Source organism: Hylobates moloch, unplaced genomic scaffold (assembly GCF_009828535.3).
Source record: "Hylobates moloch isolate HMO894 unplaced genomic scaffold, HMol_V3 SCAFFOLD_9, whole genome shotgun sequence".
Lineage (NCBI taxonomy): Eukaryota > Metazoa > Chordata > Mammalia > Primates > Hylobatidae > Hylobates > Hylobates moloch.
In genome coordinates, this window is record NW_026652284.1 from 125,024,439 (window position 1) to 125,047,744 (window position 23,306).

Sequence of the window (23,306 nt, forward strand, 5' to 3'; positions counted from 1 at the left end):
GCAGTGAGCTGTGATTGCACCACTGCACGCTAGCCTGGGTGACAGAGTGAGGCCCTGTCTCCACAATATATAAATAAATAAAAACATTTTGGGTTTCTGTTTTGGAGACAATAAATTAAATCTATAACCTAGGTGTGGAATTGCTTTTTATCTCAACTATCAGAATAATCTTTCATTTATGACACTGAATTGAAACTATTTGGAGTTTTCTGGAAGCTTCACAAAGAGGAGCAGAGCAAGGGCCGAGTCCAGGCCATTTTATAAATCTCCAAGTCCCCAGTGCATGCAGCTTGACTCAGAGCCCCAGAAATGTTTGCTGAATGAATGAGTGATGCAGGTGGGGAGGCATCCAGGCTTTGGGCTCAGGACAGTGCCACAGGAGAGGGAAATCACCAGCAAGTTTCCACAGAGAACTAAGGCCAAGAAAACCAAGCGAGTAATTTCCTAGATGCAGACATCCGTTCTCTGTGCAAGGCCTTGTGCAAGCCACGGGGACAAAGATGGACAGGGCTGGCCCCTGCCCTGGAGTCCAGGTCTAATGGAGACTGACCACTGACAAGGATGGACAGGTACTCTGTATTGGAGGGGTCCAGTGGGCTCATGGGGTTGGCGCCAACCATGCCTGGCCTAAGAATGGTTTTTCAATGGAAAAAAATACTTTGTGACACATGAAATTAAAATTTCATGGCTGGGTGCGGTGGCTCATTGCTGTAAAACCAGCACTTTGGGAGGCCGAGGTGGGCAGATCACCAGAGCCCAGGAATTCAAGACCAGCCTGGGCAACATGGCAAAACCCCATCTCTACAAAAAATATGAAAATTAGCCAGGTGTGGTGTGCCTGTGAGCCCAGGAGGTTGAGGCTAGAGTGAGCCATGATTGTGCCACTGCATTCCAGACTGGATGACGGGGAGACCTTGTCTCAAAAAAAAGGAAAATTTCAATATCCATTAAAAAAATGTTATTGGAGGCCAGGCTCGGTGGCTCTTGTCTGTAATCCCAGCTGCTTCGGAGGCTGAGGCAGGAGAATTCCTTGAACCTGGGAGGCAGAGGTTGCAGTGAGTCAAGATCGCACCATTGCACACCAGCCTAGGCAACAAGAGTGAAACTCCCGTCTCAAAAAAAAGGTGGTATTGGAACACAGCCATATCCATTTGTTTACGTATCGTGTGACTGCTTTCAAGCCACCATGGCAGGGTGGACAGAAACTTCATGGCCCACAAAATCTAAAATGTTTACTCTCTGGCCCTTGTGGGAAGAGTTTGCTCACTGCTGAGTCAGAGGAAGTGGCCTCTAAGTCTGCTCCACGCTGTAGGGATCTCAAGTCCAACTGGATCATGCCTGCCCTGATTAAAACCCCACTGCTCCCCCTTGCCCCAGTGGAATGACCAAAATCCTGCGTGTGGCCTTGGGGCCAGCTGCTGTCCCTGCACTTGCTCCCTCTGTCTCTCAATCCCCTGCACTCGGGCAGTGCCAGCCCCAGTCCCCGGAATGGCCCACTCCCCTGCCTGTGTCTCATAAGCTGTCTTTTCATGGCTGTGTCTTGATTTGCCTGGGTCCCCGCTTGAGACAAGCCCAAGGGTTCACAGAGGAATTGAGGCAAACACAGATTCCCAACGAGAGACGGCGAGAGATCAGCCTGAGGACCGAGGGCAGGTCCGTGCTCTGGGCTCCACACAGGCTTTGCTAAGCAGCTGGGAGAAGCAGAAGGATGGGGCTGTCCCTAAAGCTGCTGTTCCTGCAGGGCCAGGGCCGGTGAGTGAGAAAGGCAACATGGTCCCAGCTGCCCCAGCCCCAGCCACATCCACATCTGGGGACAGAGAATGCAGGAAGTGGCTGGTCATATTCCTGATCCGATGACAGTGGTGGGGACAGTGCCTTCGGGGAGAGAGAAGGGCTGTACCTGGAACTCAGTGAGGGTGGGACAAAGCTGGATGAATGACCAGATGGCAGTACCCACAAGCATGCGCCTTAGAGGGCACCTGGGTCCCTCCCAGAGTCTACTGACCCCGCCCCCAGGTACTCCTCTGCACCCGACATGTCAGAACTGCCCATGGAGGGATGAGGAAGAAATCCAGGCTAGTGGAGGAGACAAACCAAAAACTGCAGACAAGACAAACAGCCAAGCAACCCCAGGCACTCAAAGACAAGGGGAGGTTTCTCGGCAGAAAACAGACTAGACATGCTCCAGAAGTGCTCCATGGAGGCAGGAGCAGTCAGCTGGAACCCAGCTGACCGAAAATGGCTCTGCAGAGACTGAGCCCCAAGGCCCCTCCCGGAACACAGTTATGCTGGAAGCTGCAAAGCTGGCTACGACCCCTGCACACACCTGCCCTAGAGGCACCCTGGAGAGGTCCCTGCCACCAACTCCACCCTGGTGACAGCCTCTCTGCTGGGTTCTAGCCTCCTCCCTTGCACCCCTTCACACAGCAGCCAATCACCAGATCATGTCTCTCCTCTGCTGAAAACTCTCAAAAGGGCTCCTCTGTCACTCAGAATTGAGCCAGTCCTTTAAAGTCCCTCAGGTCCTGACCTCTGTACCCTCCCCAACGTCGCCTCCCCACAACGATCTCCACCTGCTTGGCTGCAGCCAGGCGGGCCTTAAGCACGTCAGGCCTCCCCACACTGGCCGCCTGGGTCCTGTCCTCCCCCCCTTGTGCTGCTCCCCTCAGAGCGCTGTGCCCCCGGCTCCTTCAAGTCCTCGCTCAGATGTCACACCCTCAAGGAAGGTCACCCCATCAGCGCGCAGACCCCACCCTACTTGCTGCATCACGCGCCATCCTCTGACGAGCTATTCCAGTTAATTTTTATTATTTATTTTACAATGTTTCCCCTCCCCTCAGCTCCACTAGAATGTCAGCTCTGTGGGGTCAGGGATTTAAGGCAGAAGAATGAAAATGCCCAACGTAAAACACAAGATCTACAAAAGCACCTGGCTACACGGGGCCAGGCTGAGCAACTGTATGGTGTCTACAAAGGGCCTCAACCTGGCCTCACATGGCCACGCCCAGCAGCAAAGACAAATGTACAGGGAAGGGGAGGGTGTGAGGTTCAACGCCCACCTAGAGAAACATATTTTTAGCTGCTTTACTTCCAAAAAAGAAAAAAAAGACATAACTCTCTTTTTCAATTAAACAGAAAACTACACAATTACGTTCAAACACTCACTGAAGAGCCTGCCTCATGGGAAGGGCAGGGCTGTCGTGGGAAGAGTCAGCTGCACTTTGGCACCATCTCGGGTGCCTGTCCAAGCCTGACCTGAACGGGACTGGTCAACTGAGGGGTCAGTCCTGCAGTCTGCGCTCACACCTCTTCTCCAGATCTGCCATCTCCTTTAGGACCAGGGCCACGCTGTACCGCAGCTCCTGGAACTTGGCTGTGGGGACCTCGAAGCGGTATGCTGACCCATCTGAAAGCTTCAGCTGCATCAGGACGCTCGGCTGCAGGGAGCGAGCCAGGGCACTGGTGGAGATGGCTACATCCACCCGCCACCGAAAGTCAGCAACATGTGGCAGCCAGGCCCCCTGCTGCTGGGCCACGGAATCAAGGAGGGGCCGCTGGCTCCCAAATACCACGCTGGCAAAGTCCCCGACCAGGTCTTGGGGGATGCAGAGCTCCTGGAGCTGGTCCCTGAAGGTGTCAGGCTTCAGGCTGGTGGGGGGCAGACGGAGGGCCTGCTGGAGTAGCGTGTGCATGCCTGCCAGCAGGGCACCCAGCCGCTCCTCCGGCAGGTTGGCACTGACCCCAAGACGCTGCACAGCCTCTCGGCAGTCCTCCCCCTGCAGGCTGCTGACCACAAGCTTCAGCAACTTTCTGAACGTGCTCCTGTCTAGGTCCCCTAGTAGCCGGGCCATTGCTGCCACCTCTGGAGGAAGCTGGGCCCCCAAGAAACTCACTCGGCCACTGTGACTATCACCAGGATGATGCAGGTATGGAGCTGAAGCCCCCACAGCAGACATTGCTGCTGCTTCCTCCTTGATCAGCCAGCCCAGGAGGTCGGTCCCAGATGCAGATGCCTAGAGTGGGGCGGAGGGGAGAAGACCAGTGACTCTCGTGTCCTTTGGGCCAGCGAGTGAGGGTTGATATGGTCCCCATCATTAGGATGCTGACAGTGTGAACTACCAATGACAGTCAGTGCTGTGGAGGTGGCCCTAGGAGTAGGTGGCAGAGGGGTCCATGTCAGTCCCAGGAGGAGTGGAGGCCTCCCAGAGGAAGTGACATCTAAGGCATGAAGGACAAGCAAGAATTGGCAGAGAAGTGGGGGGCAGGGAGGAGGACCAGGAAACAGCACAAGTTCTCCAAGTAAATTAATAGATGAAAGAATGAACTAGGGGAAAGGTCCGGGGAACACAGGGACACGGCAGCTGGCGCCACAGACCACACTGAGACCATTTAACTATTCAACCTTGAATCCTTCACAACAGTGGGCAAGAATTACCATTCTCACCTGACAGAGAGAGGGGGGCGTAGATACGGCTCTAGGCCAGGTGCTGTGGCTCAAGCCTGAAATCTCAGCACTTTGTGAGGGTGAGGTCAGCGGATCGCTTGAGCCCAGGAGTTGGAGACCAACCAGGGCATCATAGCAAGACCCCGTTTCTACAAAAAATTAAAAAAACTAGCCAGGCGTGGTGGTGCACGTCTGTAGTCCCAGCTACTCAGAAGGCTGAGAGGACAGAGGATCCCTTGAGCCCAGGAGGTCGTGGTTGCAGTGAGGCGAAATCGAGCCACTGCACTCCAGTCTGGACAACAGGCAGATGCTGTGAGGAAGGAAGGAATGGAGGGAGGGGGGAGGGAGGGGAGAGGGAAGGGAGGGAGGGAGGAATAAAAGAAAAGTAAAAAGAAATCAAAGCTCTAAACACAACTGCCAAAGTCAAGGACTGGAGCCTAGACCTGTCTATTCAGAAGTCCCAGCTGTTTCCACCATAGCCCCCAACCCCCAGGCTGGAGGAGCTGAGCAACAGGTGGCAAGTGCGGCATCTAAAGAGGGTTCCGACGCACCTGAAGGGGCAGCGCAGCAGCACAAGCACCTGCTGTGCCGGAGGAAACGCACCTGCCCACCTCAGCACACCAGGTACTGGAGCAGAGCTCAACGGGGCACAGCTCCTGTCCTCGAGGCACTTGTCAGACCACTCTGCACAGCGCTGGGGGAGCCCAGGAGCTCCCCACGGGCTTCACGGCGCCCCATTCTCCTGAGAGTCAACGACCACCCACTGCCAACTCCACCGCCCCGCCAGCACCAGGAGCCACCCCAAAGAGCCATCCGGGAAGGCCTCTGAGCTGCCCGCTTCCGGTCACGCGGCTTGGAAGGCCGGGTTCGCACCCCGACTCGGTACCCGCGGCTCTGATGGGGACGCGGCGTCGCCCGTTCCGCGTCGCCCGTTCCGGGGCGCGGGGGCCTTGGTGCACAAAGTCAAGCTTGGCGCTAGGCCGTCGCCGCCCGCACGGTTCGCGGCCAACCTACAGGCGGGCCCTTCTCCGCGGAAAAGCCCCGCAGTATCGAGAGCTCCCGGAACGCAGCGGCGAGGCAGCCTTTCCTAGGCCCCCACACCCAGCCCGGGAGGGAGACTCCACCCGACTCCACCCCACGCTCCCGCGGCCCGAGTCGCCCCCAGCACCTGGCGCCGGCAATCCCCGGCTGATGCAGCCAAAAGCGGGCCTGGTCCCCGGAAGCGCCCCGAGAGACACTTCCGGGACGCTCTAGGAAGGCGGCAATGACCGCCCCACTGTGGTCCGCTGGCCCGAGGGGCGGAGCCGAGGCCGCGCCAGGCCCCGCCCCCTCCCCGCCTGGGGAAGTCGGGGGTCGCCGGCGGGGTCCCAGACCTCGTCTTAGACAGTTTTGTTTTTTTTTCTTTCCCCAAGGAAAAAGGAAACAGAAGGCGGTGTTGTGTTTCCGTTTCTGAGGTAGAAACTGCGGCCTGGGCCCGCGTCTCCCTCACCGCCCGCGCAGAGGAGGGTAAAGCGGAGACGCGTCCCGTGGTCGGGGGTCAGAATTCCAGTCACCTGAGGCCGAGGAGCTCGCTGGCTTTCGTCGGCGTCCGGGTGGGCGGCGGGGGAACGGCGGGACCTTGCGGATCAGCGCGGAGCGGAGCCGAGCGGGCGTCCCTGTCCCGTGTGGACGGTCTGAGCCTCCAGGGTTTTGAGAGCTGCCCGGTTTCCCCTCGGGTCGGGTGGCGTCCGGCGCGCGTGACTCGGTTCCGCTTTGGGCTGCTCTGTTGGGCCCCAGTGCAGGAGCTCGGTCCGAAACAATGGCCTCCCATACATTTTATTTAACATGTATTTTACCATAGTTAAAAATAATATGCCAAAATCATTGAATTGTACAAAATGGGTGAATTATATTGTATGTGAATTATAGCCCAATAAAGCTTTAAAAAAAAAAAACCGAAAAGAAGGGAAACAACCTAATTAAATGGGCAGAAGATTTGAGTAGACATCAAGGAAGATACAAGGTGGGTAATGGGTACATGAAGCCTTCAGCATCGTTGGCTATTAGGGAAATGCGAATGGAAGCCACAGAGAGGTGCCATTTCATACCATTAGAAGGGTTATAATAAAAATGACAGTTTGGGCGCGGTGTAATCCCAGCACTTTGGGAGGCCGAGGTGGACAGCCAGATCTCAGGAGAACTCTATCATGAGACCATCACTTAAGGGCATGGTACTAAACCATTCATGAAAAGCCACCCCCACGATCCAATCACTTCCCACCAGGCCCCACCTCCAGCATTGGGTATTACCTTTCAGCATGAGATTTGGGTGGGGACACAGATGCAAACCACAACAGCCATACAATGGAATAGTGTTCAATAATAAATAGGAGTGGAGACTTGGTGCGGTGGCTCATGCCTATAATCCCAGTACTTTATGAGGACAAGGTGGGAGGACCACTTGAGGCTAGGAGTTCAAGACCAGCCTGGGCAACATATCAAGGCTTCATTTTTACAAAATTAAAAAAAAAAAAAACAGCCAGGTGTGGTGGTGTGCCGCTATAGCAGGGGTCCCCAACCCTCAGGCTGTGGACTGCTACAGGTCAGTGGCCTGTTAGGAACTGACCTCACAGCAGGAGGTGAGGGTAACCTATAGTCCCAGCTACTTACTTGAGAGGCAGAGTGAAGACCACTTCAGTCCAGGAATTTGAGACCAGCCTGAGGAACATGGCAAGACTCCATTTCTAAAACAAAACAAGTCAAGTCTAAAAACGATGCTGAGGGAGGATTGTTTAAAGGGAATGGATCTGGGAAGTTTAGAAAGAGACTGCATCTGTAAGGTGTTATTTCTCTTTAAAATATCTGAAGCAAAAAGGTGAAGTGCTATCACTTGTGAGGTCTGGGTGGTGGTTACATGGCAGACCCACCTCCTCCTGAAGTGAGGAGAGCCAGGAACCTGGGGGTGAGTTTTGGAGACAGTTCCCACCCAAAGGCCAGAGTGCCTGGAGAACTGTCATCCTATTGTAGCAGGACGAGCCACAGACAAAACTTCTCAGACACTGGGTTAAAGAAGGAAGAGGTTTTATTTGGCCGGGAGCTTTGGCAGACTTGCGTCTTAAAAGCTGAGCGCCTTGAAAAAGAAATTACTGGCCCTTTTAAGGGCTTACAACTCTAAAGGGTCCACTTGAAAGGGTTATTATGATAGATGGGGCAAGTGTGGAGAACGTGACTGGGGGCTACATGCATCAGCTAACAGAACAGAAAGTTTGCAATGCTTTCTTATACAATGTCTGGAATTTACAGATAACACAAGTAGTTTAGGTTAGGGGTTGATATTATTATTATTATTATTATTATTATTATCCACCAGGGCCAGGTGATGGCACCAGGGTCATCTGGCTATTTATCTTGTGTTTCTTTCTAACTTTTTGTTTTCTCCCGTGTCTCCTGTCTTATAAACTAGGCAAGACAGGGGGAGAGGAGGGCAGCAGGAGAAGTGGTGGTCTCCTTCCTTACTATGACCAACATTTGTAAGTTAATTTAGCTTGAAACAATTTCAAGCTTAGATAAAAGGTTGCATGAATAGTGCACCTTCCCAGAGACCCCCATTCAAGGGTCACCGGGTGTCCCTGCAATGTCTCTGAAGGAAAAGAGCCTGTTGCCTGGCAAGAGTGGTGTCATCTTGAAGCAAAATCACTGTGGTGGCCGATGTTAGACTCCTGCATACCAAGGTCTTCACACAAGGCCTGTAGCATTGATAACCCCTCAGAAAGATGCTTACCTAACTTCCCCAGCAGTCATGAATTTTGCAATTAAGTCTAAGACACCACCAGCTGCACATGTTTTTACCAAAAAGCTTGCTATGTAAAGGATGCTTTCTGGAGGGCAGGTGCAGGGATCCACTGTCTTGTGGCTGCCTGAGATACTACTTTGTTCATAAGTTTCTATTAAATGTTTCTTTCAGAGAAACTGCGTTTGTCAGCCTCTTTTTTCAGCCTCTCAGCTCCCTTGGCCTTTGGGGGTAGGTTTGTGTGACCTGCTCACTGCGGAGCAATCCCTCAGAGCATGAGGACTCAGCCGAGGGTCACGAGTTGCACCCACTTGTCCTGTTTCTTGTCTCCTTCAATCTAGAACAGCCTCTCCATCTCCTGAACTTTCAGGACCCTGAAGTTTAACATTTATATGCAGTCCTTTTGGAAAATGTTTCTCAAATTATCATCATTCTCTTGGTCAAGGCAGTGACTGAGCCTGCCCAAATTCAAGAAGACATTGAAGACATTGCTCCTGCTCTCAAAGGGAGGGAGGCCAAAGAACCTGTGGCATCCTCAATCAGCCACAGCAGCCACCGTGATGGTAACTCAGGCAAGAAGCACCAATACCTGTGAAAGCCAGGTGTCTCCAGGGCATGAGGCTCAGGATGCTTACACAGTGTCAAAACATCACCATGCAATGTAATTATTATCAATTACAAAGGGGAATAAGGTAACTTCACAGGAGACAAACCAGGCAAACAGCACCCTGGTCAAATGATCTAAGACAAAACCACAAGTAATGGCACAAACCAATGTCATTCTCCAACTGTCAGCTGCAGTGGGAAGACATCACTGCACAGCTGCCTGAGACACTTCCACGCAAACTTCTCTCCACTTGGTGTCAAGCTTGAAGCCATCTGATGTCCCCTCCATCTTCCTGGTTACCTATTTTCTACCCCAGGCATTTCTCCAAACACGACGTTTGTATCCTTAATCCTGTCTTGGTGTCTTCTTCCTGGAGGACCCAGACCAACACAAGTGGGCCAGAAGCAGCTTGGGAAAACCGGTGATCAGATGGACTTTTGGGATTGGCCCACCCACTGTCTGCAGGTGAAGAGGGTGCTGTTCTGGTTAGGAGGTGGGGCACTGACGGTCCCTGGCACAAGGTGGTGGCTCCACTGCTAAGCTTTCCCTTGTGGTGACCTGGCAAAATGTCTCAGCAGAAGGGAGTCTGTGCAAGGGACAATGATGCAGGCATTTGAAAGGTGCAAGGATGGCCACGCAGGCCCCAGGATCCCAGAGCAAGTCTGCACCGCCCGCAGCAGAGAATAGAACACATGTCCATGGGACCCCCAAATGGCCCTGCATCCACACTTCCCAGTATGAGCTGAGCTCCGTCAGGCCTCCCCAGGCATGAAGTCAGGCAGCCCAGCAGCATCCATCAGAAGGTGGCAATGGCATGGCCAGGATGGCGTCCACGCAGGGCCAGAGCGCCAGAGTGAGCTGAGGGAGCAGGCAGCCCAGCCCACATGCCTCCCTCAGCTCAAGCCTATGGCTGCTGAGGGTTCCTGTGTGGCTAAAGGAGTTTGATTTGTAGATGGATGAGCCCAGCCCCATGTGCCTCCCTCAGCTGAAGCCTGCGGATGCACAGAGGTTCCTGCGTGGCTGAAGGAGTTTGATTTGTAGATGGATGGGTTCAGTGCATGCCACACGTAAAATGCAGCTCAAGCCTACAGCTGCAGAGGGTTCCTGTGTGGCTGAAGGAGTGCGATTTGCAGATGGATGGGCTCAGTGCATGGCACACGTGAAATGGACAGGAGCAGCTGTGTTACAGCCACTCTCAAGGGTGGGAAGGAAAACCTTCCCAGTGGGCAGAACTGCAAGCAGCATGCCCAGCCACCTCACCATCTGCAAACAGAAGTGGCCTGAGGTGAGAATGTCCAGACTTCTGGACAGTGGCCTTGTGTCCCCACCTTCTGTGGGGGCCAGAAGGAAAAGGAGCCTGCAGACCACGTCTGGGTTGAGGCAGTGGTGAACACAGAGGAGGGGCACAGAGTGGGGAGGTGTTCACACATATCAGTGCCCACCAAGGCATCCAGTACACTTGAGGCACCGAACAACCAAGTAGACAAAATAACTCACCAGTGGACACCAGTCCTCACCGTCAGCCACTCTGGAACATGAAAGGGGTGACTCTGGTGACAAAAATAAAGACTCCATATGGAAGACCTCCTTCACCCTGGGTCTCACGCTGCCGGGGCAGTAACTCATGCCTGTAATCCCAGCACATTGGGAGGCCGAGGCAGGAGAAGGAGCATGAACTCCCTTACCAGGGCCTGTCTGGCAGCTGCCACCTCTGGATGTCCAAATTTTCCATAACAGAGTTGATGCCATCATGCCCTTTCTGTCCTGGAAAGGCTGGCAGCTTGTTCTCACATGGATGGATGCCTATTTCAGGCACCAGCTGGCCTTTCCTACAGAGCCTCAGCCCACACCACTGTCTGGGGCTTAGGTTGCTTCATTCAGAGGCATGAATCCTCACACAGCAGCATCCTAATGGGACCTACTAGTACCTGTATTGTAGCAGCCAGCCTCATGCAACTCTGCACTGGCCTTCTAGAGGCTCAGCTGAAGGAGCAGCTTGGAGAAGATGCTCTGAAAGGATGGCACCATCCTTTGGGATGCCATGCATCAATTTGGATACTTTTTATGGTGCTGTGTTCCCAACAGAAAGAACACATGAGTCTGGGAAACTAAGATTTGAAGCAGGAGTGACCCAACTCACCCAGACTCTCCCATAACCTACTGGGAGATTTTGTGTTTCCTCTCTACATGGTTCTAGACTTTGTAGGGTTGGAGGTCCAGTTCCCCAGGAGCACACAGCAAAGATCCCACTGAATAAGCTACAGTTGCTACAAGGACATTTGGGATTCTCAATCCCAGGGACACACTGAGGTCCACTGTGTTGACAGTTGAGGTAATTTTAGGATGAGTAATGAACAGAAGAGAACATTTCAGCCCTGAGACCAGTTCCAGTGATGAAGACTGTAGCTAATCCGACTAACCACTTCCTTCTGAGTTTCTTTTCAGGAAGAAAGACCCATGGGAACCAGGGTTCTCTGAACTGGTAAGAATTAGAACTGGCTGGGTGTAGTAGTTCACACCTGAAATCCCAGCACTTTGGGAGGCTGAGGCAGGAGGATGGCTTGAGTCCAGGAGTTTGAGACCAGCCTGGGCAACATGGAAAACCCTGTGTCTACAAAAAATACAAAAAATTTAGCCAGGCATGGTGGCACGTGCCTGTAGTCCCAGTTACTCGGGAGGCTGAGGCGTGAGGATTACTTGAGCCTAGGAGGTGGAGGTTGCAGTGACCTGAGATCGCACCACTGCACTCCAGCCTGGGTGATGTTGGGTTTTGAAGGGAAGATAAGGGTTAAAGAATGACACACACACAGAGACAGAGGGTGGCTTAACAGCAACACAGGTATATTGCAAAAACCTGTGGAGATGGGAGACCAGCTTAGTCCCAGAGCCCATTGCCGCTTACAGGCTGGGGCAATTTATAGGCCTGGGTGGGAGGGGTCGGGGCAGGGGGTCATGGCCTGCTTCCTGGGAAAATGTTGATAATGTGTTCTTAGGATGAGGTGGTTCTGGCCCTTGTTCCGGCAGAATGTGGTGTTTCTTGCACTTTCTCCCAGCAGAATATAAGAGCCAGGCTGATTTCTCACCACCCAAACCCCTGTGGAATGTTTCATTTTGACCAAGGTCTGCGAAATGGTGGGGGACTTACAGAATTGTGCAGGTTGGACTAACATTCTTGCTTTATACTTTTTTATTTTTATTTTTTTGAGACAGAGTTTCACTCTGTCGCCCAGGCTGGAATGCAGTGGTGCAATCTCGGCTCATTGCAGCCTCTGCCTCCCGGGTTCAAGCGATTCTCCTGCCTCAGCCTCCTCAGTAGCTGGGAGTACAGGTGGCCGCCACCACACCCGGCTAATTTTTGTATTTTCAGTAGAGACGGGGTTTCACCATGTTGGCCAGGCTGGTCTCAAACTCCTGACCTCAAGTGATCTGCCTGCCTCAGCCTCCCAAACTGCTGGGATTACAGGCATGAGCCACCGTGCCTGGCTAACTTCTACTTTAATATAAAGGGAAGAGGGTGGTTGTTGATTATCTGGCTGCTTCCTGCTGAATAGTGGTGCTGTAATCAGGGTTTGGGTTTTGAAGCAGTGGGTGTCCGACTTCAGTCGCTTTCCTGGCAGCGCTGATACTGGACTTGGCTGAATGGGATGGTATCAGTGTCTTTCTGGGTGGCTGCCTGGACAAGGGAGTTCAGCCTTTGGGAGGTAAAGTGGGATATGAAGGTGAGTACACACAGGCCAACTGTTAGGAGGAAGAAAATTAGGGGCCCTAAGAAGAGGTTACCCAAGGCATCCACTTTAGGAGGGACGACCCCTGCCTCCAAGAGTTAGTGGCTTGATGTTGGATTTCTGCAGCCCTGTCTCGGAGCCTGGGGGCTGTGTCTCAAACAGTGCCATATTCCTGAACATTTAAACAGCCTCCTTCTTGGAGATACACACATGTGCGCCCCTTCTCAGTGGCTGACAGGTCTACAGCCCTTCGGTTCTGGAGAACAACTCCCACAGGGGAACCTACCTGCCTTTGGAGGCTTGTGATGGAAGTAGGCATGTCAAGAGGACTGCAGAGATCTATATATCTACATAAGGCAGCTGAGGCTGACACACCCGACCCGCCATTCTGGTGCCAAGTGAGACAGAGAGGCTTAATCCTGTTACCAGAGGAAGGAGATGTAGAGCCGGCTTAGCGTGCGGGGAGGAGGAGGAAATAGGGAGAGCCTGAATGGTTTGGTTGTTAGGCAAAATGTTAATGTTTGGAGATTGAAACACCAGGGTGTATGTTTGTACCCACCTGCCAGCAGACAAAGATAAGCTTGTTTCATACAGAAAGAAAAGCGGGGGTCGGGGGGTTGGCAGGCAAAAGTTGTAAACAAAGGTAGCGAGCTATGAGAAGATGGGGGGTGAATCCTGGACAAACGTTTTGTTCCAACTTTTTGTTTTTCCAGGTTGAATAGATGTTAACAAGGGTAACCCCTGTGAGGGCCGGATAGGGGATGTTGGTGGGGGAGGAGGTGAAGGCTGTTTTGTTTTGGAGAGAGAGAGAAATAGGTTTTCGTTAACAAGTAGCTATTGCAGTACGGGTAGGGCAAAAGGATATAGGTTGCAGCTGAGGGAATTGTGTGTGCATTTTTCCAGGGAGCGTCCTTGAGTTGGTTGCATGGAGAGCGGTGCTGGCGGAGAGGGGAGGGGTTGGTAAGAAGTGTTTTATGGAATCTAGCTTGTAACATGTTTAGATGTTAAGAGGCAAAGGAGGGTGACAGCCCTGTGTGTGACAGTATGGGTGGATTTGATGGATTGCGGGGAAAGGTGTTTATAAACAGGACAAGATTATAAACAGGTTTTGGGAATGAATTGGCAAGTAGGTGAGATGCAGGTTTATTTTGGACCAAGTTTCTGCAGTTAGGTTAACAGGAAGGGCTGTGAACTGCTGGATTTGTGTGGACAAACAAATTTGCAGTTGGAAGAAAGAGGGGAGTGTGACTGATTTAAGAGAAATGTGTGAGGCTGATGAAGGGGGCCCAACTGCCAGAGGTTGGGGGTGAGGACTTAGCATATCCCACAAAGGACAAAATGAAAAAAGGCAATTTGAGTAGGAGTGAAATTCTGAAAGGTGCCCTGTAGTCATAGCTCCTGGATTGATGTGAGGAATTCGAGTGGAGTATCCAGGGACGTGGGGAGGGAAAGATCTGAAACAAGGTATGAGATAAAAGATTTGAAATTGGAGGCAGAGAGTGTTACGGACCAGGGCCTTCTGGATAGGCAACTTCTGCACTCTTGTTAAGTGCAGTGAGGTTGGTCCTGTGAGGGAGGAAGAATAGTTTTTGCGGGGGGATAAAATTTCTGGATGTGGATCTGGAGTTTTTTTTAGTTCGGAATTGTGTATCCAGTGTGGGAAGGGTGTTAGCTTTGCTGCCGTGGGAGTAGCTAGAATAACCTGGTGAGGACCCGTCCACTTTGGTAGGAGAGGGGAGGAGGAGGGGTCTGTGATCTAGACCCAGTCCCCGCTGGTTGTAGGGACAGGGAGTGTTTTGAGGATGGACTTTCAGGTGGGGGCAAGTAAGCGTTAGTGTACTGTCTATTAGATGGTGAGTGAGGTGTAATGCTGGCCAAGTATCCCATGCAGAAGGGCGGGGAGATACAGGGAGATTTTGGAGGATAAAGGGATGTCTATACATATGTTCAAATGGGCTTACGCTGAGGGGCTTGTGAGGAATGGCTTATAAAGGCATGAGGGCCATGGGGAGTAGTAAAGTTTAGGCCATTTTAACCTCTAGGGAGAGTTTGGATAATTGTTGTTTTAGAAGGGCATTGGCCTATTCAATCTTACCTGAAGATTAGGGGCAATAAGGAATATGGAAGGCCCATTTAATGTTTAGAGCCTTTGCCAGCTGTTGGTTAACCTGTGAAATATATGTTGGCCCATTGTCTGACTGGATGAAAGAGGGGAGTCCAAACCGGGGGATAATATGGGTGAGGAGAATAGAAGCGACACTGTGCCTTTTCAGTAGTAGTAGTGGTGGTAGGAAAACCCTCTATCCATCCAATGTATCTACTATTGTCAGAAGGTTCTGGACTCATTTTACAGGGGACATGCTGGTGAAGGCGATTTCCCAGTCCTGCCCTGGCAGGTGTCCTCAGGCCTGGTGTGTGGGGAAAGGGGGTGATTTGATAGCTTTCTGAGGGGAAGTTTGAGTGCAAAGGGAACATGCCTTAGTAGTATCTTTGAGATTGGCGGCCATGGTGGGAGAATGTATATGTTTTTAAGAGCTGAAGTAGGGGGAGGCAACCAGCATGGAAATGGTTGTGCACATATAAAAGTACAGAAGGTTTTTTTTTTTTTCTCCAAGACAGAGTCTTGCTCTGTCACCCAGGCTGGAGTGCAGTGGCGCGATCTTGGCGCAATGCAACCTCCGCCTCCGGGGTTCAAGCAATTCTCTGCCTCAGCCTCCTGAGTAGCTGGGATTACAGGCGCCTGCCATCACGTCTGGCTAATTTTTGTATTTTTAGTAGAGATGGGGTTTCACCATGTTGGCCAGGCTGGTTTTGAACTCCTGACCTCAGGTGATCCTCCAGCCTCAGCCTCCCAAAGTGCTGGGATTACAGGTGTGAGCCACCATGCCCGGTCCAGAAGGTTTTAAAAATTTGGCCAAGACAATTTTAGCACTGAGGTATAACCATTTTTTCCTGAATGGCACCAGCCAGGGCAAGTGAGGTTTGTTCCTCCTGGGTATATACAGGGTATATGCTGGGAAAACTGGGCAATAATGATGGGGTTTAAGGGCTGCCTGCCGGGCTGCCTAATTTGCTAAAAGATTCCCCTTGGTGATGGCATTTGTAGTCTTCTGGTGTTCCTTACAATGGATAATGGTGGCCTGTAGTGGTAGGTTAGCTGCCTCCACCAGCTTGTGTATGAGTTTGCCATTTACTATGGGGGTTCTTTTTAGCTAGAAAACCCGTTTCCTGCCAGGTTAAGGTGTGAGAATGTAGGATGTGGCATGCATATTTGGTATTGGTGTAAATTTTTTTTTTTTTTTTCCTGTAACGGAGTCTCACTCTGTCACCCAGGCTGGAGTATGGTGGCACAATCTTGGCTCACTGCAACCCCCGCCTCCCAGGTTCAAGCAATTCTCCTGCCTCAGCCTCCTGAGTAGCTGTGACTACAGGTGCCCACCACCATGCCCAGCTAATTTTTGTATTTTTAGTAGAGACGGGGTTTCACCATGTTGGCCAGGCTGGTTTTGAACTCCTGAGCTCAGGTGATCCGCCCGTCTCGGCCTCCCAAAGTGCTGGGATTACAGGCGTGAGCCACCTCACCAGGCCAGGAATCAGTGTAAAAGTTATCCCTCTTTCCCTTTGTTAGGGTGAGCGCCCTGGTTAGGGCAACTAACTCTATCTGTTCAGAGGTAGTTCTGCCTGTTGCGAGGTAGTATGGGGTGGGAGAGCATTGGATTCTAGTTTATTTTGGCAATGATGTTGTAACCACATGGTGGACATGGCTCCTTTAAAGAGCTTCTATTAGTGAACCATGTAGTTGTTCCCTGCAAAGGGGCTTCTGAAATGTGTTGGAAGGGGGAGGAAAGGGAGTCTAAGAGGTCCAGGCAGGAGTGAGACAGCTCAGAGTCAGAGGTGTTTACAGGGAGGACAGTGGGAGGGTTGGGAGCTTTACCTTTCTGGAAGGTGATTAGAGGATTTCCTATGAATAAGGTGTGTACCTGCTGGAAGCAGGATGGTGGGAAGGATAGAAGAGACTGATGGCTCATGAGGTCCTGTAGGTTATGGGAGGATGAAATAGTAATGTGTTGGTAGAGAGTGAGTTTCTGTGCCTCTGACGCCAGCAATGTGGCCGCACCCAAGATTTTTAGGCAGGGTGGCCAGCCTTGGACGACAGAGTCTGGTTGTTTTGAGAGGTATGTGATGGCTTGTGTTTGGCAGGGCAGTTCAAGAGCAAGGCCTTATCAGAATGTACATGCAGAGTAAAGGGCCTGGTGGGGTTGGGCAGTCCCAGTTCTGGGGCCATTAAAAGGGTATTTTTTAGTTTTTTTAAAGTGTGAGTTGATGGGACAAGCTGGGTTCAGAGGCTCTAGGCTGGGCCCAAGTGAGGCCATGTAGAGAGACTTGGCCAGCAAACAGAAGTTGGGAATCCACAGCCGGAAGTATCCCATGAGGCCCAAGAAGGAGAGGAGGCCCCAGAACTGGGACTGCCCAACCCCACCAAGCCCTTTGTGTGGGGAAGGGGCAATGTCTTGAATTAGCTCCTTTTGTTGGGTTGGGATGGCCTGAGAATTAGGGGTTAGAACTCAGGTGAGTGATCTGGGTTTGGGTGAGTGACCTGGGTTTGGGCTACCTGAGTCTTTGTTGGTGAGACCCAATATCTTTACCTATGGAGGAAGTTTAAAAGCTGAGTGGTGTGTTGGATGGACAGGTTAAAGGAGGGGCTACAGAAAAGTAGGTCATTGACTTACTGGGGGAGGGTGCTAGGAGCAACGGGAAGGTCAGCTAGGTCCTTGGCAAGGGCCTGCCCAAATAGATGGGGGCTGTCCTGGAACCCCTGTGGGAGTATGGTCCACGTTAGTTGGGTGGACGTGTGGGTATTAGGATCTGACCAAGTGAAAGCAAAAATACTTTGGGAAGCTGAATTTAAGGAAATAGTGAAAAAGGCGTCCTTTAAATCCAATACAGAGAAGTGTGTGGTAGAAGAGGGACTATGGGAGAGTGGAGTATGTGGGATGAGAGTGGAGTGTTGGATGGATTGGTATTACCACCTGGTTCACAACTCAGAGATCCTGGACAAGTGGTAGGATCTTCAGAATATTAGCTTGTAAAAGTTTACAGATAATAGGTTTGAGGCCCCTGACGCTGCCTGGGTTAGGGGATATTGAGACTGATGATGGCAAACAGAGTGGTTTTGGAGGGTTATTTTAACTGGGATGTGATGTGTGGCTATTGTGGGTTTAAAAATGTTCCAAATTTCAGAATTAACAGAAGGTAACAGGGTGGATAACGAGGATGAGGGGGAGAGGGAAGCATCTGGCCACAGAGTAAAATAAAAGGAGCAGAATTGCAGGAGGCAGATTGTATGAAGGCCTGGGATTTACTTAGTATGTCCCACCCCAAGATAGGGGTAGGGCACTGAGGGATAATCAGGAAGGAGTGGGTGAAGGGGGTGTTGAATAGGTTGCATAATAGAGGACCAATCTGTTTGTGCCTAGAGGGGATTCCATCAACTCCCACAATAGAAATGAAGAGGGGTCCAGGATATTCTAATAAAACTGAGTAACTAGTCCTTGTATCCAATAGGAAAGACATGGGCTTACCAGAGACTGACCCTGGGTTCCGAGGAGGTGATAGCAGTTGGGGTGGCAGGCCCCTGGCCCCATCAGTCTTCAGTTAGAGGTGGTGAAGCGGGATGAAGAGTTTTGCTGAGCACAGTCCCACTTCCAGTGTTCCTTGATGCCACAGATGGGGCAAAGTTTTGAGGGTAGGCCTTTGCCCAGTGACTCTGTTGGCTGCACTTAAAACAGGCTTCTGGTGGAGTTTGTTGCAAGGTTGAGGATTTCTGTACATGTTGGGAACCCTGTCGAATGGCAGCTGCCAGCATCTGGCATTTAGCCTGGTCTCTTTTTAGCTTTTGGACTTTTAGTTTTTCCTCTCTATTGTTAAAGACCTTAAAGGCCACTTTGATTAAGTCTCTTTGGGAGGTCTGAGGGCTATTCTCCAGTTTTTAAAGTTTCATTAGAATGTCTGGGGCTGACTGGAAAATGAAGTGTAAATGGAGGTAGATTCTTCCCTTATTGGCATTAGGGTTCAACGTGGCATATTTAGTTATGGCCTCTGAAAGGCAGGAGAAGAAAAGAGCAGGAATGGCTTTATTTATTTATTTTTGAGATGGAGTTTTGCTCTTCTTGCCCAGGCTGGAGTGCAATGGCATGATCTCGACTCACCACAACCTCTGGCTTCTGAGTTCAAGTGATTCTCCTGCCTTAGCCTCCCGAGTAGCTGAGACTCGGACTGGCTCTCCTTGCTCCTCAAGCTTGCAGACAGCCTATTGTGGGACCTTATGTTGTGTAAGTTAATACTTATTCCCCTTTATACAGGCATGCACCACCACACCTAATTTTGTTTTTTTTTTTTACTACAGATGGAATTTCTCCATGGTGGTCAGGCTGGTCTCGAACTCCTGACCTCAGGTGATCCACTGCCTCGGCCTCCCAAAGTGCTGGGATTACAGGTGTGAGCCACCATGCCTGGCCAGGAATGGCTTTATTTATGCCAGCTAGGAGGCATATCATATGGCCTTATTTCTATCTGTCTGCAGAAGTTGCCTGATAATCCCAACTGGGGTCAGTTCTGGGGACAGTTAGGGTCCATATTGGGTTATGGGCAGCATCTTGTCTATGGGAGGGTGTCTACATGGGCCTGGGCAGCTATCCAGATGCATTTCCTGTCCTCAGGGGTGAGGGTGCAGGAGAGGATGACATATATGACATGCCAGGTTAAGGTCATAAAATTGAGTGACATACAGAAATTCCTTGAGGAAGCAGGTGGGATCCGTGCAAAAAGAGCTGAGTCTCTCTCTCTCTCTTTTTTTTTTTTGAGACGGAGTCTCGCTCTGTCCCCCAGGCTGGAGTGCAGTGGCGCGATCTCGGCTCACTGCAGGCTCCGCCTCCTGGGTTCACACCATTCTCCTGCTTCAGCCTCCCGAGTAGCTGGGACTACAGGCGCCCGCCACCACGCCCAGCTAATTTTTTATATTTTTAGTAGAGACAGAGTTTCACTGTGTTAGCCAGGATGGTCTCGATCTCCTGACCTCATGATCCACCCGCCTCGGCCTCCCAAAGTGCTGGGATTACAGGCGTGAGCCACCGCGCCCGGCTGCTGAGTCTCTTTTTAAGCTGAGAGAGGTTGACTAGGGAAAAGGGAACATGAACTCAGATTATGCCTTTTGTCCCTGTGTCCTCCTGCAAAGGGAGAACTTTGGAGGACCTTTGGCCGTGTGCCTGGTTTTTGGTGGAAGGGGGCTGGGCATGTGCCTAGTTTGTTGGCTAGGTTGAAATTAGAGGAGGAAGGTTTGTCTGGAGGAGGAGGTGTTTTTGTGGGTTTTTTGTTGTGGGGGAAGATTTGAAAAGGTGAATGGGATTGGCAGAGAGTGAGCCAGGAGCACAGATAAGCAAAGTACTTCAGATCATTTACGATTGTGTTGGAAGAAGTCTTTTAGATTATGTCAGATCTGGAAATTGAATGTTTTGGTTTTTGGCTATTGACTATCATTGTCTAGTTTACATTGGGGCTGGGCAACATTACAGAGGAAAGTAAGGTGTTCAGTTTTTTTTTTTTTTTTTTTTTTGAGACAGAGTCTCACTCGGTCACCCAGGCTGGAGTGCAGTGGCACAATCTTGGCTCACTGCAACCTCCGCCTCCCGGGTTCAAGCAATTCTCCTGCCTCAGCCTCCTGGGTAGCTGGGATTACAGATGCCGGCCACCACACCCGGCTAATTTTTGTATTTTTAGTAGAGACGGTTTCACCATATTGGCCAGGCTGGTTTTGAACTCCTGACCTTGTGATCTGCCCACCTTGGCCTCCCAAAGCATTATTACAGGTGTGAGCCACAGTGCTCAGCCAGCAAGGCGTTCAGTTTTAATGGAGTCTGCTAAGCCCTGGGCTTGGAAGTTCTGGATGAAACATCCAAGAGTGGTGTCTTGAGGAGGTTTTGAGGAGTGTTGCCCCATACTGCTGGCCAGAGGGTGAGAAATTTAGAGGAAGTACCCCAGAGGGAAGTGAATACCATGGACGGGAGTGAGTACCCTGATCCCTCCTGGGAGAAGGGACCTAGGAGAGCCAGGGCATCCCTACAGTTCTCTGCAGTCCCCAGGAGGCTGCCGTGGCCAGAGTGGTGAGCATTCTGATGGCGTCCCCTGAGAGGGCAGGCCACGGTCACCTGGTGACCAGGGAGACCTCTCACCCAATACTGGAATTTTCTGGTGAACCCCCAGAAATATGAGAGGAATCTGGAAAGGAAACAAAGGGAGACTCACCCACTAATTGGAGACGGGTGTTGGATGTGATGTCCAGCAATGGGATTGATACTTGCTGGAGCTGCCTGGAAAGGGGAAGGAAGGAAAAAGAGGATGGAGAGTTTGATCAGGATCCGGAAGTCAGCCCAGGGCCAGAGAAGAAGAGAGAATAAAGGAATGGGGCTGGGAATAGGGAGTCCACTCAGGATCTGGAAGCAGGACTGGGTCTGGTTTTTGCTGCTTGCTGCTTTCCAGGTTGCAAGAAAACATTTACACATTTAGAACCCAATCCCTATCCTGGGTTTTGGCACTAAAATGTTAGGTTTTGAAGGGAGGGCAAGGGCTAAGTACACACACACACACACACACACACACACACACACACACACACAGAGAGAGGAGAGAGTGAGAGAGAGATTGTTGCTCAACAGCAACAACACAGGTATATTGCAAAAACCTGTGGAGATGGGGGATGAGCTTAATTCCAGAGCCCATAGCTGCTTACAGGCTGGGGAAATTTATAGGTGTGATGGTTAATACTGGAGAAACGTGAAAAGGCCAGACTGGCCTACCCTCCCAGCCTACATCTTTCTCCCATGATGGATGCTTCCTGCCCTCCAATATCTGACTCCAAGTTCTTCAGTTTTGAGACTTGGACTGGCTCTCCTTGCTCCTGAAGCTTGCAGAGAGCCTATTGTGGGACTTCGTAATTGTATAATTTAATACTCCCCTTTTTATATATATTCCATTAGTTCTGTCCCTCTAGAGAACTCTAACAGAGATTTTTGTACCAGGAGTGGTTCTGGAGGAACAGAATATTAAGGATGGAGTTCTGTCATTGGTTTTGGGGTTTCTGGATTTGGTTGGTTAATATGATTAGACCCCAAAATGTTAAGGACTCTACTTCTAATAGTATGGAGAACACTGATAGTCATTGCCATAAACTGTTCAGAGAGTTATGCAAAATAAATGCATTTGACACTCCTGATTCACTGCTCATGAGAGGCAAGGAGTTTAGTGACCCTATACATAATACCTTTGACTATATGTGGAGAACCAAGGAACATGATGAAGCTGGTTGGTTTCTCCTAAGTTCAGTGGACAAAGTGATGAAAGAAAATGGTGGCTGGGCCAGGCATGGTGGCTCACGCCTGTAATCCCAGCACTTTGGCAGGCCGAAGCGGGAGGATCATGAGGTCAGGAGATCGAGGCCATCCTGGCTAACACGGTGAAACCCCATCTCTACTAAAAATACAAAAAATTAGCCAGGTGTGGTGGTGGGCGCCTGTTGTCCCAGCTACTTGGAAGGCTGAGGCAGGAGAATGGCGTGAACCCAGGAGGTGGAGCTTGCAGTGAGCTGAGTTTGCACCACTGCACTCTAGCCTGGGCGACAGAGCGAGACTCCGCCTCAAAAAAAACAAAAAACAAAAAAACAAGAAAGAAAACGATGGCTGGGCATGGTGGCTCATGCCTGTAATCCCAGCACTTTGGTAGTGTGGGCGGCAAGCCACCCAGTTGCCGAGGCAAGAGACCGAGGGCACAAGCTGTTCCAGTATAATAAAATATATAAAACAATAAGAGTTATACTAGATCTAGATCATAGACATGATTATATATGAATATCATTAATCATTAGTTTGTAGCAATTACTCTTTATTCCAATATTATAATAATCCTCACTCTATAATCATAACCTAGGAGAAACCAGGCCATACAGAGATAGGAGCTGAGGGGACATAGTGAGAAGTGACCAGAAGACATGAGTGTGAGCCTTCTGTTATGCCTGGACAGGGCCACCAGAGGGCTCCTTGGTCTAGCGGTGACGCCAGCATCTGGGAAGATGCCCACTGCCAAGCGGACTGTGGTTTAGCGGTAGCGTCAGTGCCAAGGAAAAACACCCACTGCTTAGCAGACTGGGAACGGGAGTCTCCCTTTCCCTGGGGGAGTTTAGAGAAGACTCTACTCCTTCACCTCTTGTGGAGGGCCTGACTGATGTCAGGCCCACCCACAGTTATCCAGGGGCCTGTCTCCCTGTGATGCTGTGGTTCAGTGGTCATGCTCTAGTCCGCTTTCATGTTCCATCCTGTACACCTGGCTCTGCCTTTTAGATAGCAGTAGCAAATTAGTGAAAGTACTAAAAGTCTCTGATATCAGAAATAATGGTGTAAGCTGTCTCTCTCTCTCTGCCTAGGCTTCCAGGCAGGGAAGGGCCACCTGTTCAGTGGACAGGTGACCCACATGACCTTACCAATCATTGGAGATGGCTCACACTCCTTACCCTGCCCCTTTGTCTTGTATCCAATAAATATCAGTGCAGCCTGGCATTCGGGGCCACTACTGGTCTCTGCGTCTTGGTGGTAGTGGTCCCCCGGGCCCAGGTGTCTTTTATCTCTGTCTTGTGTCTTTATTTCTATAATCTCTCATCTCTGCACACGGGGAGAAAAACCCACCGACCCTGTGGGGCTGGTCCCTACGGGTAGG

General features: G+C 51.0%; 2 protein-coding genes across 5 annotated transcripts in view; both read right to left on the reverse strand.

Annotated features, from left to right (window-relative positions):
- Positions 1 to 2,797: 2,797 nt before the first annotated feature.
- Positions 2,798 to 7,137, reverse strand: COMMD5 (COMM domain containing 5). Of its 4 annotated transcripts, XM_032760874.2 has the most exons (3): positions 7,094 to 7,137; positions 5,998 to 6,206; positions 2,798 to 4,013 (listed from the first exon to the last, which is right to left on the reverse strand). In XM_032760874.2, the coding sequence occupies exon 3, from the start codon at positions 3,954 to 3,956 to the stop codon at positions 3,282 to 3,284; it is 675 nt and encodes a 224-aa protein (XP_032616765.1). In that variant the 5' UTR covers positions 3,957 to 4,013; positions 5,998 to 6,206; positions 7,094 to 7,137; the 3' UTR covers positions 2,798 to 3,281. The 4 variants fall into 4 exon arrangements, with proteins under 4 accessions (XP_032616765.1, XP_032616764.1, XP_032616767.1 ...); XM_032760873.2 differs by lacking the exons at positions 5,998 to 6,206; positions 7,094 to 7,137 and adding an exon at positions 5,613 to 5,706; XM_032760876.2 differs by lacking the exons at positions 5,998 to 6,206; positions 7,094 to 7,137 and adding an exon at positions 5,048 to 5,556.
- Positions 7,138 to 9,057: 1,920 nt separating this feature from the next.
- The window catches only part of ZNF250 (zinc finger protein 250), a 50,949-nt gene continuing 36,700 nt past the window's right edge, over positions 9,058 to 23,306 (reverse strand). Inside the window, exons 10-11 of the mRNA XM_058443775.1 lie at positions 20,847 to 20,911; positions 9,058 to 9,190 (exon numbers count right to left, since the gene is read on the reverse strand). Coding sequence (XP_058299758.1) covers positions 20,850 to 20,911 — 62 coding nt within the window. The 3' untranslated portion in view covers positions 9,058 to 9,190; positions 20,847 to 20,849. The remainder of the gene's footprint in view (positions 9,191 to 20,846; positions 20,912 to 23,306) is intronic.

Bases quoted from the DNA above. Each gene is read 5' to 3' on its own strand.
- COMMD5 (XM_032760874.2), bottom strand. From the start codon at position 3,956: ATGTCTGCTGTGGGGGCTTCAGCTCCATACCTGCATCATCCTGGTGAT.